This window comes from Danio aesculapii, chromosome 20, assembly GCF_903798145.1.
Source record: "Danio aesculapii chromosome 20, fDanAes4.1, whole genome shotgun sequence".
Taxonomy (NCBI): Eukaryota; Metazoa; Chordata; class Actinopteri; order Cypriniformes; family Danionidae; genus Danio; species Danio aesculapii.
In genome coordinates this window covers 50,250,850-50,270,508 of record NC_079454.1, presented here as the reverse complement: position 1 = coordinate 50,270,508, position 19,659 = coordinate 50,250,850, and the positions used below count along the sequence as shown (strand labels likewise).

The 19,659-nt window shown below is 33.7% G+C and overlaps 1 protein-coding gene across 1 annotated transcript in view; it reads left to right on the top strand.

The window, feature by feature from the left end:
- Nucleotides 1-19,659, top strand: part of col12a1b (collagen, type XII, alpha 1b) — a 219,651-nt gene that overhangs the window by 150,620 nt on the left and 49,372 nt on the right. The window contains exons 53-63 of the mRNA XM_056480643.1: nucleotides 746-862; nucleotides 1,975-2,127; nucleotides 2,228-2,302; nucleotides 8,097-8,236; nucleotides 9,288-9,411; nucleotides 9,712-9,855; nucleotides 10,296-10,460; nucleotides 10,553-10,591; nucleotides 12,722-12,860; nucleotides 15,658-15,800; nucleotides 19,273-19,382. Of these exons, the coding sequence (XP_056336618.1) occupies nucleotides 746-862; nucleotides 1,975-2,127; nucleotides 2,228-2,302; nucleotides 8,097-8,236; nucleotides 9,288-9,411; nucleotides 9,712-9,855; nucleotides 10,296-10,460; nucleotides 10,553-10,591; nucleotides 12,722-12,860; nucleotides 15,658-15,800; nucleotides 19,273-19,382 (1,349 nt within the window). The remainder of the gene's footprint in view (nucleotides 1-745; nucleotides 863-1,974; nucleotides 2,128-2,227; nucleotides 2,303-8,096; nucleotides 8,237-9,287; nucleotides 9,412-9,711; nucleotides 9,856-10,295; nucleotides 10,461-10,552; nucleotides 10,592-12,721; nucleotides 12,861-15,657; nucleotides 15,801-19,272; nucleotides 19,383-19,659) is intronic.

Here is a 19,659-nt window from a genome sequence, read left to right as displayed (position 1 = left end):
TTCTAAAATTACTATAAATATCCTGCCTAAACTTCATTCCTTATCTTCGTTTTTGGAAAACCCCCCCATCCTTCCCTTCTCCCTCCTCCTTTTTCTTGATCGGGCAACACGGTGGCTCAGTGGTTAGCACTGCTGCCTCGCAGTAAGAAGGCCACAGGTTCAAGTTCTAATTGAGCCAGTCGGCACTCCCTGCGTGGAGTTTGCATGTTCTCACTGTGTTTGCGTGGGTTTTCTCCGGGTCCTCCGGTTTCCTCCCACAGTCTAAAAACATGTACATAAGTGAATCGTAATACAGTCACTAGCACTCAACGCATACATAGCAAAAAGGGGGCACTCGAGAAACTCCTGATCTCGTATTCCTCCTAATGCTCATTGATCAGGCGGGAACCTTGGGCTCATCTATTTGCGAGCTCAGGGTTCTCTCCCGGGACAGCATGCCAAACCTGCTATCATAGTCGAGCATTATCTAAGTGTGAACTCTTGAAACCTTATTTATCAACATTAGATGTAACGTAAAACTCTAAAGTGCATCGCTGATGAGAAAAAAAGCTGAAAATAACAATAGCAATGCCACCAAAAAGGCATTAAAATTTAAGTGTTATGCAGGGAATTCTGGCAAAGTCAATTTACGGTTAATAAACGTATACATATTAAGGAAACTTACTGTTAGCCAGGTTAGCATTTTTAATTACGTGGTTAGCAGATTCCCAATTTGAGCACAATATTTCTTGCCTTGTCTTTTCAGTGTACCTCAATGTGACCAACCTGGAGTCGTATGACGTTGGCTACGACAGGTTCTGCATTAAATGGACACCTCACCGCGCCGCCACATCCTACAGAATCAAACTAAACCCTGTGGATCGTGAGTAATGATTACATTTAAGCTTTAGCCAACATTGATCTCCTTCAAAACCAAGTGTATTCACAAATATTTGAAATGTGCAGTGAGCCTAATGGCTATATAAACTGCTATTTGAAATTTTAGTTCTGCTTTTCCATAAAATCACCATTTTTACAGTGTTTTTGATGAAATTGTTCAAAATAATAAGCATATATTCATCAACGTTGTATTTGTATGTTCTCATGGAAAGGTCAGCAATTGACCCTGCTTTTAACTCTGATGTCATTGGTTTACGTAGATGAATAAAGCTTATCGGTTTGTTTATCTGAAGTCTGCGTTCACTTCCTACAACTTGAGAAGTAATGTTTATTGCACAACTCAAACCACTGACTTGAGGAGCTCACGTTCAAGTTCACAAGCACTGATGTTTTTTTTTTTAAACAGAGATATATATATAAGTACTCATTGATAGTATTATTATGTATATATACAGTTGAAGTTAAAAAGTATTAGCCCCCCTGTGATTTATTTATTGTTTCTTATTCAAATATTTCCCAAATGATGTTTAACAGAGCAAGAAATTTTTCACAGTATTTTTTCACTATAATATTTCTTCTTCTGGAGAAAGTCTTATTTGTTTTATTATTCATAGATTAAGAGCAGTTTTTAATTATTTTTTTTAAACCATTTTAAGGTCAAAATTATTAGCCCCCTTCAGCAATATTTGTTCTTGATAGTCTACAGAACAAACCACTGTTATACAATGACTTGCTAATTACCCTAACTTACCTTATTAACCTAGTTAAGCCTTTAAATGTCACTTTAAGCTGTATAGAAGTGTCTTGAATAATATCTAGTCAAATATTATTTACTGTCATCATGGCAAAGATAAAGATCAGTTATTAGAAATGAATTATTAAAACTATTATGTTTAGAAATGTGTGGAAATAAATCTCTCAGTTAAACAAAAATGGGGGGGCTAATAATTCAGGGGGGGGGGGTGGGCTAATAATTCTGACTTCAACTGGATATATATATATAAGACAATTCTGATATGATGTTATCAAGAAAGCACTATGTTTTTGTATCTGTATTATAGTAATTGACTCTACTTTATTATAATGTGTTTGCAGCATCGGCTAAAGGGCAGCAGGAGATCACCATCACTGCGAGTCAGAGTCAGTACTGTTTTGAGGGTTTGAGTCAGGATTCTCTCTACACCGCCACTGTGTTTGTCCAGACACCCAATCTAGAAGGGCCCGGAGTCAGTACCAAAGAGCGCACCCGTGAGTTCAGCATTCGTCCAGATATAAGTAGACATCTGTCACCTTTTTGGATTATAACTGATCTTGTGATGTCTGTTGTCTTCGTTTGGTTCGTCTGTAGGTGTCAAACCCACTCCTGTGCCAACGAAACCCCCCACTCCTCCTCCGCCACCCACTATTCCACCTGGCTGGGCTGGTAAGTGCCTTCAGACACTGCGGAAGAAGCTAAAACTGTGTGTACATTTTTTTTTGTTTTTTTTTATTGTTTCAAAGCAGCAGGCTTTCATTAATCTATTGAAATACCTTTTATTTTTATGTTTAAATTGACATTTTTCAGTGAATTTAGTTTTTATTTATTTATTTATTTATTTATTTATATTTTTACATTTTATTAATTTAATATTTTAATTTTCCTATTTGTTTAAATTTTAAATTAGTTTGAGTGTTTATTTTATATATTCTAATTATATTTATTTATTTATTTATTTATTTATTTATTTATTTGAGCCTATTTTTATATTTTATTTGAACATTTTTTTAATATTTAAATTTTATTGTTTTCATTGTTTTGTTTAAATTTTGAATTAGCTTGACTGTTTGTTTTATATATAATAATTATATTTATTTATTTATATATATATATATATATATATATATATATATATATTAATTTCAATTAGCTTATTTTTATGTTTTATTTTTACATTTTATTATTTTAATATTTACATTTTCTTATTTGTTTAAATTTTGAAATAGCTTGAGTGTTTATTTTATATATTTTAATTATATTTATTTATTTATTTATTTATTTCAGTGAACTTATTTTATTTTAACATTTTATTATTTTGATATTTTCTATAGAAAATATTTTTTATTTGATTTAAGTTTCATTTAGCTTTAGTTGTTTATAATATATATTTTTAATTATATATAGTTTATTTTATTTATTTATTTGTTTATTTATTGTGAACTTATTTTTTATTTTAACTTTATTATTTTAATATGTTATACATTTTCTTATTTGTTTACATTTTAAATTAGCTTTAGTGTGTATGTTATATATTTTAATTATATATTAATAATTTATGTAAATATTTAGTTTTTCAGTGAATTTATTTTTGATTTTGTTTTAATATTTTATTATTTTAATATTTTATATAAAAAATTCTTATTTGCTTAAATTTTGAATTAATTTTAGTGTTTATTTTGTAAATTTTAATTATACATAAATTATTTATTTATTTAATTATTTATTTCACTGTATATTTTATTTTAACATTTTATTATTTTAATATTTATGTTAAAATTGTATTAATTGCATAAATTTTTAATTAGTTTTAGTGTTTATTTTACATATTTTCATTCATTCATTCATTTTCTTTTTGGCTTAGTCCCTTTATTAATCCGGGGTCGCCACAACAGAATGAACTGCCTTTATATATTTTAATTATATATTATTTATTTATTTATTTATTTATTTATTTATTTATTTATTTATTTATTTATTTATTTATTTATTTATTTATTTATTTGCTTGTTTGTTTGTTATTTGATTATTTGTTTATTTCAGTGAATTTATTTTTTATATTTTATTTTAACATTTTATTATTTTGATCATTTATATAAAAGTGTAATATTTGTTTACATTTAATTAGCTTTAGTGTTTATTTTAATAATTTTTATTATATATAAATTATTTTTTTATTTATTTATTTCTGTGTTTTTTATATTGTATTTTAATACTTTATTATTTTAATATTAATATTAAAATGTTCTTATTTGTATAAATTTTGAATTAGTTTGTGTTTATTTTATATATTTTAATTATATATAATTTATTTATTTATTTATTTTAGTGAATTCATGTTTTGAATAATCTGGATTTAAACTGTTCAGTTCATAAAAAATGACTAGAATTGGATGCAGAAATTTCTCAAAAATATCTCAAATTCTCAAAAATGGGAAAGTTTTATTAGAATATCTTCAGTTTTTGTTTATTTTTAAATAATTGTGTTATTGATCTTTTTTATTACTCTAAATGTCTTTTTGTTTTACCTTGTTTGTTAATATAGCATGTTTTTAATATTTAAAGTTTTCATTTATTTATTAGTTTAGTGCATCAGTGTTCAGTTGAGCTGTATATATGTATATTGTCATGGTTTCTGTGCTAGCAGGTGGTCTACTGGCAAGCAGCACTCTTTTCTTCAAACAAATGTTTTCAGGTCTTGTTAGTAATTGGATGGCAGTGAGCAGTTTGGAAGAGTCTAATAATATGTCCAGAGCTTTTATGGACACATGCATTGAAAACATGTTGTAGATTTGCTTTCTTTGGAATGACTTTGGATCAAATTAATATCAGTTTTAAAACCTTGGACAAAATCCTTCTGATAATAAAATACGTATCCTTTCTTTTTATCTTCAATTCATAAAAAAAAATATTTGAATTAGATCCCTAAATTCATGCTGGATCATTCTCAAAACCTGTTTATTCATCACATGAAAAGCCAACTGCTTGTGTCTGCAACAGTTTCTGGTCCAGAAGAGTCAGCTGGATTTAAGTACAGAGAGATGTGGACTAATCCAGTGGGGATTGAAAAGCTTAAGAAAGACATTTTTCAGAAATATGTTGCATGGAAATGTGGAAAAGACAGAAAAATGAACAATTCTTGTATATAATTTATAAATACATTGATTAATATTGATTTAAGCATTTACGTAAACATTTCTGTGTTAAATTTTTTTTTTTTTAATGAATAAATATTAGAGTAGTACAACTATTACAGTAGTACAAATCCTTGGTCACTGTATACTTCATGGTGCAGTAATGAGATAAATGAGAACTTAATGTTAATTGGCTCCTTTTAAAGGAACACTTCACTCCTTTTGTTTGGAAATAGGGTCATTATACTGCTCCACTAGAGTTGAACCGTTGAGTTTTACCATTTTTGAATCCATACAGACGATATTTAGGTCTGTTGGGAGCACTTTTAGCTTAGCTTAGCATAGATCATTGAATCAGATTAGACCATTAGCATCTTAGTCAAAAATGATCAAAGAGTGTCAATAATTTATTTCTGCAGTTACATCATGTACTAAGCCCAACAGAAAATAAAAAGTTTTCTAGGCCAATATGAACTAGGAACTATACTCTCATTCTGGCGTAAGGATCAAGGAACTTTGTTGTCGTACCATACAGTTGAAACCAGAAGTTTACATACAGTACACTGTCTAAAAAGGTACATAACCATTTTTAAAAAAGTCAGATGTTAATGTGACTAAACTTTTTCTCTTTTAGCTAAGTTAGGATTATCGCATTAGTTTCTGTTATGCTTAATAGCAGAATAATAATATGGATTTGAATGATAAAGATATTTTTCGAGAAATTGTTTTAACTTTTCTTGAAAGTCAAGTTTACATACAATAAGATCATTAAGCCTTTAAAAAAGCTCAGATGATGGTGTCAAGGTTTTGGAAGTTTCTGATTGGCTAAATGACAACAATTGAGTTAATTGGAGGCACAACTGTAGAATAGTATTTAAGGAAAACCTCAAACACACTGCTTCCTTGTGTGACAACATGGGAAAATCAACAAGCCAGAATCAACAACAACAAAAAAATCCAGATAACAATTTGCTAAATTACACTGGGAAAAAGACTAATATTTGGAGACATGTCCTGTGGTCTGATGGAACTAAGATTGAGCTGTTTGGCCATAATGACCAGTGTTACATTTGGAGAACAAAGGGGAAAGCTTACACGCCTAGGAACACCATCCCAACTGTGAAGTGTGGGGGCGGCAGCATCATGTTGTGGGGCTGTTTTGCTGCAGGAGGGACCGGTCCACTTCACAGCATAGATGGCATCATGAAGAAAGAACATTATATAGAAATACTGAAGCAACATCTCAAGACGTCAGCCAGGAAATTAAAACTTGACCACAAATGGGTTATCCAAACAGACCCTAAGCATACTGCCAAATTAGTTAAAATGTGCTTTAAGGACAACAGAGTGAATGTTCTGGAGTGGCCATCACAAAGCCCTGATCTCAATCCTATAGAAAATTTGTGGACAGAGTTGAACTTGAGCTTGTGTGAGCAAGACAGCCTACAAATCTGACTCAGTTACACCAAATCTGTCAGGAGGAATGGGCTAAAATTCCTTCAAAGAAGCTTTTCCTGTGAGAAGCTTGTGGAAGGATACCCAAAACATTTGACCAAAGGTATACAGTTTAAAAGCAAAGCTAAAAACTACCAAGGAAATGTCTGTCAACTTTTGAAATTAATAAAAAATTCTCAAAAAAAAAACAAATTTTCTCATTATTCTGGCATTTAGCAAATGTAAATAATTTAGGTAATCCTAACGGTCCTAAAATAGTAAACATTTAGTATGATTTACCATCAGACATTTAAAAAAATGGTTATGTTCCTTTTTTTACAGTGTATGTAACCTTCTGCTTTCAAATGTAGCTGCTTTAGGCACAATGATTTTATGCAGCACCTGAAAATTTGTTAACTTCTGTTTTAGTACACAATGTAACTACAGAAGAGTCAAGCTTTAAATAGGAAAATTAGCAACTTTTTAGTCATTTTTGAGCAAAATGTTAACGGTTTAACCCGATTCAATGATCTATGCTAAGCTAAGCTAAGTTAAGCTAAAAGGGTTCCCTCCAGACCTGGCGATCATCTGAATGGATTTAAAAATGGCAAAACTAAACTGTTTAACTCAAGTGAAATGACACTGGTCTAATTTGAGTCAATGATTATGCTAAGCTATGCTAAGCTAAGCTAAGCTAAAAGTGCTCCATTCAGACTCTGCAATCATCTGAATGAATTTAAAATGGTTTAACTAAAATGTTTAACTCTAGCGAAATGCTAATGGTCAAATCCGATTCAGTAATTTATGATAAGCTAAGCTAAAAATGCTACCTCCAAACTTGTCGATCATTCTAATAGATGTAAAAATGATAAAACTAAACGGTTTAACTCTAGTGAAGTGCTAATGGTCTAATCTGATTCAATAACCTATGTTATTAAGTTAACCTAAGCTAAAAGTGCTCCCTCCAGACCTGGCAATCATCTAAACAGATTGAAAAATGGTAAAACTAAACTATTTAACAATAGCCAAATGCTAATAGTCTAATCTGATTCATTAATCTATGCTAAGCTAAGCTAAAATTGCTACCTCCAGACCTGACAATCATCTGAATGGATTTAAAAATGGTAAACTAAACTGTTTAACTCTAGTGAAATGCTAATGGTCGAATCCGATTCAGCGATCTATGCGAAGCTAAGCTAAAAGAGCTCCCTTCAGACCCAGAGATCATCTGAATGGATTCAAAAATGGTAAAACTAAAGCTAAGCTAAACTAAGTTAAGCTAAAAGTGCTGCCTCTAGGCTCTGCGATCATCTGAATGGATTTAAAAATGGTAAAACTAAACTCTTTAACCATAGTGAAATGCTAATGGTCTAATCCGATTCAATGATTTATGCTAAGCTAAAGTAAGCTAAAAGTGCTCCCTCCAGACCTGGCGATCATCTGAATGGAATACAAAATGGGTAAAACTAAATGGTTTAACTGTAGCAAAATGCTAATGGTCGAATCTGATTCAATGATCTATGGTAAGCTAAGCTAAAAGGGCTCCCTCCAGATCAGAGATCATCTGAATGGATTCATAAATGGTGAAACTAACATCTTTAACACCAGTGGAGTAGTAAAATAAGCCTATTTCCAAAAGAAGTGGAGTGTTTCTTTTAGACCTTCTGGATTTCACAAGTTTCTCATTCTTGTGTAATGCCTCTGGAACGTGTGACTGATTATTGCAGTAATTACAACATGGAGGTTCATTAAGCTGCTGCTTTTTTTTTCAGTAACTGTGTTTGCTAATGAGATTTCATTACTCTCTTCAGCTCTTGTGTAAAAGTTTAATTGTAAACGAGTGGTTTGGGTTGAGCCATTCTGTGTTTCATGGAGCTGTTTTTGTGTGTGCTCAGTGTGCAAAGGAGCAAAGGCAGATGTGGTTTTCCTCATTGATGGCTCCTGGAGTATCGGCGATGAGAGTTTCAGTAAAGTCATCCAGTTCGTCTTCAGCGTTGTTGGTGCTTTTGACGTTATCGGACCAACAGGAATGCAGGTAAAGTGCTAGCAATAGCACAACAACCTTAGCAGCTACAGTACTGGATGTTAAAGGTCCCATGAAGTGCTTAGAAATGTGCATTTGTTTATTGGAGGATTGACGGAATCTCAAATGTAAATTAAAGAGAGGGCGAGACATACACTCTCAGAAATAAAGGTATGCGAACTGTCACTGGGGGGGTACCTTTTCAAAAGGTACAAATTTGTACCTAAAAGGTCCATTTTAATACCCCAAGGGTACATATTAGCAGGGCTGGACATTAACTTTTCTGATCACCAGCCACTGTGGCTAGTAGTTTTCCACCATTACTAGCCACTCGCCATTTTCAGTAGCCACACTTTTGTTGTTGGGAAAATATATTTTATATGCATAAATTTGACTTTGTGTTGCGGCATGCTAAAATTACTTCATTTAGATCGTGTTTTTTCCACTTGCCTTCTTCTTTTTACTGTTTTTTTGTTTATGAGCTTACTCAATGAGCATGAGCAAATGGGTTATGCTTTCATAAAAAAGTGTCGCAGTGCTATTAGTTTTCTTTCACGGGACTTTTCAGGGCTCAACACAATAAGGATTTACCTTTTGTTTTTCTAGCCACACCAATCTAATTATTTCCTTGCCACAAAATTAACTATGCATGCAATGACCAAAGCAACAGTTCAGATGTTTTACAGTGTGCTCAGCCTGTTAGTTTATCCATTTGAACACATTTTCATCATCACATGATCTCTTATAACAAAATCACATGACCTTTTTTACTGCACATACTGGAATTTGTTCGGTAAAAGTGTTTCCATCATAGTTTAGGCGCATCTTTTCTTATAGAATAAAAAGTTTATCCTACTTAATTATGCAGATACGTTTTTTATGCGCATTTTCAAAATTTATGTGCTGCTTCTTGTTTCAATCAACCGATTTTTTTTTATGCGCATCTCCAAAATGCGCATATAAATAGGAAGATGGAAAAATAGCTTGTGGCTCACATACAGTATTTCAGTGTTAAAGCATTATGACCTTGTATAATTTGATGTCAATATGTGTTTCCCGAAAGATTTCATTCGTGCAGTACAGTGACGACGCAAACACAGAGTTCAGGCTCAACACATATAAAGATAAAGGCACTGCGCTCTCCGCTCTCAAACTCATCCGCTACCAGGGAGGAAACACTAAGACAGGTATCATCACACTCACACCTGAACAGTCACAGCTGTTTATTCTCTACAAGGTATTAGAAGAATATCACAAAGAAGTCTGTCATATCTTACTCACACTTTTATTTCATAATATATGTATTTTTAAATAATATATATATATATATATATATATATATATATATATATATATATATATATATATATATATATATATATATATATATATATATATATATATATATATATATATATATATATTATGAGTTGGCAGTGTGAAAGTAGATGGGTTTTGCTGATGTTGTTTCCTCTGTGTTGTCGCAGGAGTGGCTCTGAAGCATGTTTATGAGAAGGTCATCACTGTAGAAAATGGAATGAGAAGAAACGTGCCCAAGGTGGTGGTGGCTGTAACAGATGGACGCTCTCAGGATGACGTGCAGAAGAACGCTGCCAAGTTACAGCATGCTGGTATGATTCACTTCCACACTTTAAAAGATGTGACAAAAACGTTACCAACTTAATATTCAATTGTAAGTCACTTTGGACAAAAGTGTCTGCTAAACGACTAAATAAAAATGTAAACGTATATTCATCAACACCTATTTACAGTAAAAAAGACATCTCTGAAATTACACCATTGCGCAGAACTTTGATAATTATTGTACAGTTGAAGGGAAAGTTATTAGCCTTCCAGTCAGTCTTGTTGAATCTGCCACTATGCATAGGCATTCATAGCTCCGCCCTCTTTTAAAAAGAATCTCATTTAAATTTAAAGCGACAGTCACCAAAATGGCACAATTTGCATCAAAGCGGCAGTTTCAAAGAGTTCTAAATGTTTAATTAAGTGTAATATATGGTCACTTAAAGAAAGGAAAACAATCATGCTAATGCAGGATGTAATGTTTCAGGCTACAGTGTGTTTGTTGTTGGTGTGGCTGATGTGGACTTCGTGGAGCTGCAGAACATTGCCAGCAAACCGAGCGAACGTCACGTTTTTGTGGTGGACGATTTTGACGCCTTCTCAACTATTCAGGATAACCTGGTCACGTTCATCTGTGAAACCGCGACCTCCTGTGAGTTCATGTTTCGTGGTACATTAATGTGCTCTTCGAGAAGCTGCATTGTTTACATCTTAAATGAATGTGCTTGTGTTTCGCTTCCGCAGCCTGTCCGCTGATCTACGTCAATGGATTTACGTCTCCAGGTAGGCATGTTTCATAAGCAAAGTGCACTATTGCTCAAATGTTTGAGTTATGATTTTTTAAATGATTTGTACAGTTTTGTGCTGAGCACGGATCAATTTTATTTATCAAAATACAGCAATATTATGAAGAAACACTGTTACACATTACTGCCCGATGACGGTTTGTATGAGTGCTGGTAATCCTTGCCAATTTTAATGTAATTACATTTTTACCATTTTAATTTAGTGTTAGAAGCGGTAAGGTGGCTCAGTGGTTAGCACTGTCTCCTCACAGAAAGAAGGTTGCTGGTTCGAGTCCCAACTGGGTCATTTGGCATTGTCTGTGTGGAGTTTGCATGTTCTCCCCGTGTTGGTGTGGGTTTCCTCCGTGTGCTCCGGTTTCCCCCACAGTCCAAACACACGCGATATAGGTGAATTATGTAAATGTATGGGTGTACAGAGTGTATGGGCGTTTCATATTACTGGATTGCAGCTGAAAGGGCATCCACTGCATAAAACATATGCTGGAATAGTTGGCGGTTCATTCCGCTGTGGCAACCCCTAAAAAGTAAGACTAAGCCGAAGGTGAATGAATGAATGATGTAGTGTTTTCAGGGTTTTAATAGTGCTTAGATTTCGGATAAAGTTCTTGAAACTGCTTGAAAATGTAATTGTGTTGCGTTCATAATGATTTATCGTACTGAACAGGAAAAAAAAAACTATATAAATAAAACAAATGAAATCTTTTTGCTTTTTCATAAAATGAAAAGTCTGTTCATGTGCTGATGTTGATCTGGGTCCTTTGATTGAAGACAAAACGCATGATTGCAAAATGCAGAACGCAGATTACCATTTCAAGAGTGATCAATGCAAAAATATAAAATCAATAATAAAAAAAGAGATTTAAGATCCTAATAAATAATGTTTACTAGTGTAAATGACAGTAATTTGCTATTAAGTATTGGTTTTTGTTTTTGTTCAAACATACCGTCAACATTTTGGTGACACTTTAGTTTAAAGAGCCCCTATTATACATTAAAAAGGGTCATATTTTCTCCAACAACAGGCTGATATCCGTGCAAGGTCAAAAAACACTTTCATTGTCTTATAATATGCATTTATTTATATCTAATCATCCCAGCGATACCTATATGATCTGTTCAGTGATTCATTTGTTCCCAAACCCCGCCTTAGCGCGAAGCTTATCTGTGCAGATTGGATCGATGACAGCCTACTGTGATTGGTCAACAGCGTTCAGCGCGAAACTCGTTATCAAGATGATTCGTTTGAAGCACTATGAGTCGACTCTTTTATAAATGAATCAATAGTTTTAAACACGGCGCACTTTCTGATTTAAGCCTTAGCTGGATATGTCACTTCACTTAGAGCTGTTACACACTACATGGAAGGTCATTACACACTACATGGAAGGGCTCTTTAAGTACACCAATTCACACCATTTACTACTGGCTTATTACCTGCCTATTATTAAGATATTAACTGTTCATTAGATGCCAACCTTACTAACTATTAATAACCAGCTAATTAGTAGTTTATTAATCCAAAAATCTTAGTTAATGGTTTGGTAATTGTGTTCATTGTGCATTAGAATAAATAAAGTATGACCAAAGTTTTTCCCTACACTCTTAGAAATAAAGGTACGCGAGCTGTCACTTGGGTGGTACCTTTTCAAAAGGTACAAATCTGTACCTAAAAGGTCTATATTAATACCTCAAGGGTGTATATTAGTATCTTAAAGGTACAAAAGTGTTCCTCTTAAAATTTTTAGGCACTTATATATACTTTTGATGTACCAATATGGACCCTTTAAGTACAAATGTGTACCTTTTGAAAAGGTACCACCCCAGTGACAGCTCGCGTACCTTTATTTCTGAGAGTGTAGAACACTATAACAAATAGCATCTAACATAATTTGATGAAGTATGTATATGTATGTAAATACATAATTTACCATACTTGTAAAGTGCTGGAAAAGTCTGAAAATGCATCTGGAAACGGCTTATATTTGACTTTGGAAAAGGTGTAAGAACCCTATGCATATTGATTGATGTCTAGAGCAGTATAACATGGTGTCTATGGAGAGTATACATGTCTATGTGCAGACTGCTAACATGAATGGTGTTCTCCCAGGATTCAGGATGCTGGAAGCTTTTAATCTGACTGAGAAGATGTACGCAAGCACCAAGGGAGTCTCGATGGAGCCTGGTTCCTTCAACAGCTACACAGCCTACAGACTCCACAAGAATGCTTTCCTGAGCCAGCCTTCATCGTGAGCTCCAACCTCTCTTCATTTCATTATGATGATGATTTTCTTTTGACGTTTTTGACTCACCATGCACCACTTAGAAAAGATGCTTTTTCACTATTCTGTTGAACGCTTCTAAGAATAGTCAGGTAGGGTGCCAGTGGTTTGCATGTTCTCCCCGTGTTGGCGTGGGTTTCCTACGGGTGCTCCGGTTTCCCCCACAGTCCTAAGACATGCGCTATAGGTGAATGGAAAAACAAAATTGGCCGTAGTGTATCAGTGTGTGTGTGAATGTGTATGGGTGTTTTCCAATATTGGGTTGTGGCTGGACAGGCATTCACTGTGTAAAACAAATGCTGGAATAATTGGCGGTTCATTCTGCTGGGGTGACCTCTGAAATAGAGACTAAGCTAAAGGAAAATGAATGAATTAGGCCCTATAGTATTGTTAAGGCTTTTGGGAGGCATGGTGGCTCAGTGGTTAGCACTGTCGCCTAATAGCAAGAAAGTTGCTGGTTTGAGTCCCAGCTAAGTCAGTTGACATTTCTGTGTGGAGTTTGCATGTTCTCCCTGTGTTTGCATGGATTTCCTTCGGGTGCTCCGGTTTCCTCCACAAGTCCAAACACATGGGCTATAGGTGAATTGGATTAACTAAATTGGCCATAGTGTATGAGTGTGTGTGTGAATGCGAGAGTGTATGGGTGTTTCCCTGCACTGGGTTGCTGCTGGAAGGACATCAGCTGTTTAAAACATATGCTGGAGTAGTTGGCGGTTCATTACACTGTGGCCGAAGGAAAATGATGCATATTATGGCTTTTTCATTTCTTTTCTTCCTCTATGTTAAGCTGCTTTACAACAAAGCACTTGAATGAATTGAATTGAATGTTGAACTATTAAGTAAAGATCGATGTTTGGTCTGATAGTGGAAAAGCAGCTAAAGCCGGTCTATGGTGAATGTAAGGAAAGTATGAGCTATTTCACATTTATCTTATGTGCAGGGCCAGACATAATCTCCACACTTTTTTTTTTTTGCTATTTCCACACAGAATTTGTATGGAAACTAATATCTTAACACATTAAATACCACATATCTATAACTTTTAAACCTTTTTTTTTAATGCTTATAAGATTTATAATGCTAATCCAGTTAGATCCACTTAATTGGTAAACAAAGCTACAGTGAGTCTCTCATATAAAATATCTACTAAAAGACACTTCCCATACAACTGTATTGAATGTAAATAATCCAAACATTTGCTTATGATTCAATAATATTACTGAACGTAGTATAACATCTGAATAGAAATACAACTATATTGTACATAAATAATCTAAACATGCATATTATTTCACAATATTGCTTATATTAATATAAAAATGGAATAAATATACAACTATATTGTACATAAAAAATCGATATAATTCCTAAAAATATCTAAAAAAATTCCTATATTAGGAATATATATAATAGGAATATGCGAAAAAATGCATATTAAAAGTCACAGAAATGTTCAGTAATCAAACACAATCAATGGTATTTCTCAGGGACTAATTAGTGATTTTTGGAACTATTTTCGTTAAGTGAAGTAGGAGTGAAAGAGCCACCATTCACAATATTGTGTCCAAAACGTAAGTTACCTGATATACTTCGTTAAAAATAACTGTCTACTGTGATGTATAGTATGTTCAAACAATGTTTAATTTAGCTAAATTAGACTATTTTATCAATATAAACAAAGTATTAAATATATATTAAATCAATATAGGGCAGCATGGTGGCGCAGTGGGTAGCACAATCGCCTCACAGCAAGAAGGTCGCTGGTTAGAGCCTCGGCTGGGCCAGTTGGCATTTCTGTGTGGAGTTTGCATGTTCTCCCCCTGTTCACGTGGGTTTCCTCCGGGTGCTCCGGTTTCCCCCACAAGTCCAAAGACATGCGGTACAGGTGAATTGAGTAAGCTAAAATTGTCTGTAGTGTATGAGTATGTATATGGATGTTTCCCAGTCATGAGTTGCAGATGGATGGGCATTCGCTGCGTAAAACATATGCTGGATAAGTTGGCGGTTCATTCCGCTGTGGCAACCCCAGAATAATAAAGGGACTAAGCTGAAAATAAAATCAGTGAATGTACATAATCTAAACGTGCATATTATTTCGTAATATTGTTGAAATTAATATGAAAACTGAATAAATATACAACAGTATTGTGCATAAATAATATAAACGTGCATATTATTCAATAATATTAATGAAATTAATATAAAATTATTATTGCAGATACAGTAATGATGATAGTGATTTATAACAGCACTATGGCAGTGTACTTGTGTGAAAGTAGTTTAGTAAGTAAAAGTTTATCTGTATAGCGTCTTTCACAGACATTAAGTCACAAATTACCTTACAATATAAGAAAACAGGTTAAAAATCCAAGTGCAGAAACATCAATGTAAAACCATAGAGTTAATTAAAAATGTGGCCAAAAATATGTGTCTTTAAATGTTTTTTTTTTTTTTGTTGTTCAGCTGATCCCAGAGTTCTCAGTGCTTGAGGGAGAGTTTAGTATTAGAAAGAGTTGTTAGAAGCCAAATTGAAAGCTCTGTTGGCTTTTGTTGACCTGCTGCTGCTTGCCCAGGTAGAGACCACTATCCAAAAAGTGTTCAAAGCCACAGTTCTCCCACCCACACACTTCCTTAATTACTTTACCATACTTCTAAAATACCGGATCAAATAAATCCAGTCCCTTTGACCTGCCAGTGCTGATTTCAGCAGAAAGAAACGATCCTTCTCCTTGCTCTGGCTCATTTTGTCAACTCTCTTTTACAGATATATCCATCCTGATGGTCTGCCTTTAACATACACCATCATCCTGATGTTCAGACTGTTGCCGGATTCACCAAATGAAGCCTTCGATATCTGGCAGGTGTCTGACAAGAATTACAAACCCGAGACTGGTGTCACCATTGATCGTAAGTGGGCTTGAGCATTATATGTCTTAACTACATGCGATGAGATGACGTGATATGCAATAAAAGCTACCTTTTCTTTGTTAAAAGGAGTTTTTTCTTAACCATCCACTGGTGTAATGAGTGACATTTAAAAAGTTTTCTTTTATGTGATGTGGCAGCTGAACAACTGCATAAATTACTATGACAGTTATAACCTCAGGTACTGATTATGGAATTTATTCAGTGTTAAATGCTAGAAATGTGAGTTTGAACATTATTTTACATCTCATTTATTGTCATACTGTGAGGTTTTTTTCCTAACCATCCGCAGCTGCGATGCATAAAATGTATTTTTTTAGAAATGCTTTTTATTTCTGCGACGTCATGACAGAACAACAGCATAAACAATAATCATAATTATGACCTCAGGTACTGATTAAGGGCTTTATTTGTTGTTAAATGCTATTAGTGTGAGTTTTAAGATAATTTTACATCAAATTTAATGCCATACTGAAAGGTTATTTCCTAATCATCCATGGCTGTGACGCACAACATTTTTATTTTAGAAATGCTTTCTATTTCTCTAACGTTGTGGTAGAACAACAACATATACAACAATAATTATAACCTCAGGTACAGATTATGGCATTTTTCAATATTAAATGTTACCAGCGTGAGTTTGAAAATCATTTTACGTCACAATTATTGTCATACTGAAAGGTTTTTTCCTAACCATCCGTGGCTGTGATGTGCGAAATTTCTATTTAGAAATACTTTCTATTTCTGTGATGTCGTGGCAGAACAAAAGCATGAACAACAATAATTATAACCTCAGGTACTGATTATGGGAGTTTTTTAATGTTAAATGCAGCCAATGTGAGTTTGAACATCATTTTGCGTCACATTTATTGCCATCCTTAAATGTTTTTTTCTAACCATCTGCAGCTTCAATGCACAAAATGTCTATTTTAGAAATGCTTTCTATTTCTGCGTCATCGCAGCAGAACACCAGCATTATAAACAACAATGATATGTATAACCTCAGGTACTGATTATGGGCATTTTTCAGCGTTAAATGCTACCAATCTGAGTTTGAACATCATTTTACGTCACATTTATTGCCATACTGAAAGGTGTTTTCCTAACCATCCACTACTGTGGTGTGCAAAATTTCTACTTTAAAAATACTTTCTATTTCTGTGACGTCGCAGCAGAACAACGGCATAAACAATAATGACAATTATAACCTCAGGTACTGATAATTGCTTTATTCAGTGTTAAATGCTAGCAATGGTAGTTTGAACATTATTTTACATCTCATTTATTGTCATACTGTAAGGATTTTTTCCTAACTATCTGCGGCTGCGATGCATAAAATAATTTTTTTAGAAATGCTTTTTATTTCTGCGATGTCATGCCAGAACAACAGCATAAACAACAATCATAATTATGACCTCAGGTACTGATTATGGGCTTTATTCGATGTTAAATGCTACCTGTGTGAGTTTTAACATCATTTTACATCAAATTTATTGCCATACTGAAAGGTTATTTCCTAACCATCCATGGCTGCGACGCACAACATTTTTATTTTAGAAATGTTTTCTATTTCTTTGATGTTGTGGCAGAACAGCATATACAACAATAATTATAACCTCAGGTACTGATTATGGGCATTTTTCAATATAAAATTTTACCAGCGTAAAATTTTACCAATTATTGCCATACTGAAAGGTTTTTTCCCAACCATCCGTGGCTGTGATGCAGAACACCAGCATTATAAACAACAATGATAATTATAAGCTCAGGTACTGATTATGGGTGATTTTCAGTGTTAAATGCTACCAATCTGAGTGTGAACATCATTTTATGTCACTTTTATTGCCATACTGAAAGGCGTTTTCCTAACCATCCACTACTGTGGTGTGATAGTTGACCTCAGATCTTGAAAATAGAATAGCTTATTTATTGTGGTCAAGAAAAGAAATAAAAAGAATTTTGTTTGTTAAACAAAGCTACAGTAAGTAGCTCATATAATATATATTGGTAACACTTTAGATTAGGAGAAGTAACAAAATACACTATTAACCATTGGCTTATTTAAAGAAAATAACTAGCAAACATTTTGAATGTAACTTAAATAGTAATGTTAAATGTGTATTAATTACGTTATATCCCTTTACATTTAGTTGGGAGTGCAATGGCTGGTATTTAAATGAATGGGACTGGTATTTTAATCTTTTTTGTGTATCCTATCATGATTGGTGCGGACAGCCAAATTGTTTATTTCTGGAATTTTTGTGCTGCGTTGCATTTAGTTAGGACACAGTGATTTTTTACAGCTGGGCTTTTCAGAATATTCATGTCTGGCTGTGGTGAGAAATAAAAATAACAAATGGGATCTTTTAATATAGAAATTGTTTGTTGAAAATAAAATCTTCTGTTACAAACAAACTCTTCCGTTACTCACATTTTTCTTCTGTAAAATAAAATCAGCCCAGTAATCTTACTTCTGATCTGATTCGCAGAAGGCTAAATTATTTGAGTTAAACCAAAGGGCAGCAATAAAGATAGATTGTTAACGTTAGATTCATCTTTCAGGTTTGTTTTTGTCTTGACGGCATATTTTCTGACTTGATTATTTATTTCAAAAAAGTTTTAATTTAGAAATATATTTTTGGGAGTAAAACAGTATTTGGTGAAACATTAATAATAACACAATTTATTATGTTTTTATTAAAAAAATGTAATGTAACTCCTCTAAATTCTCACACACATTTGCTGGAAGAAAGATCATACAATGGTTTGTTTATAAACATTAATCAGTTCTAAATGATGCTTCCAAGACTGTCATGAATCATTTGCGAAAAATAGAAAAGCGTATGTCAGCCAGCCAGACAGCTATATCTTGGTTGCAAGTTTAAATCGGCAAAATTCATAACAATGTTGATTGCCTCAGTGGAAACCACATGTTTAAGTTTGCAGAGCTTAAAACTGCACAATGTTCACATTTATTTAACTTTGTCAACAGTTTGTTTTTCCTCTTAATTTTATTAAAGGAATTTAAGGAGAAACATCTGAGACACTCAAATGAATGGAACATTTATAGCTTTGAGTACTAAAAGGCTTTTTCTCTTTGGGCTAGTAATCAAATTTGTTCTTTTCCACTACATTTGCTTTAATCCAGTGGTCTCAAATTCCTGGAGGGCCTCAGCTCTGCATAGTTTAGCTCCCACCACCTCCAACTCACACTTGCTTAATAGTCTCTAGTTGTCTTGAACACCTTAATTAGTTGGATCAGCTGTGTTCGATTAGGGTTGGAGCAAAACTGTGCAGAGTTGCGGCCCTCCGGGAATTGAGACTTATACTTTAAACCAACAACCTTTTCAATCACATCTATGTTTTTCACTGCACAAAATGTTTGTTTGTTCTAGTCTGTGGGGATTTGTGGTATATTAAACCTCTTTTTTTTGTCTTTTCTGTTTTTCCTCAGCATCTGCCCAAAGTATTTCATTTTATAACAAGGATACAACAGGAGAGATCCAACGAGCCACGTTTAAAAATGATCAGGTCAAGAGGATCTTCCATGGAAGCTTCCACAAGGTAATTTGCTCCATTATTTAATGTTTTTTGTGCATGTTATGCAACACTGTTATTTTGTGTAGTACGTTAGTCTTCAGGTGATGATCTGGTGCAGTTTTTATAGCTAGAGATCTTTGCAGAAGATGCTTTTTCATGTCAGCTTGTGTGCTGTTTGGGATGTTTTCATCCTCTCTGGGGTGATTTTGAGTCTTAAATTGGCCACGACTTTCTCTGTGTTCCAGCCAATGGAATGATTTTTGCTGACAAATCTTATTTTGACACATATTTTGGGGAAATG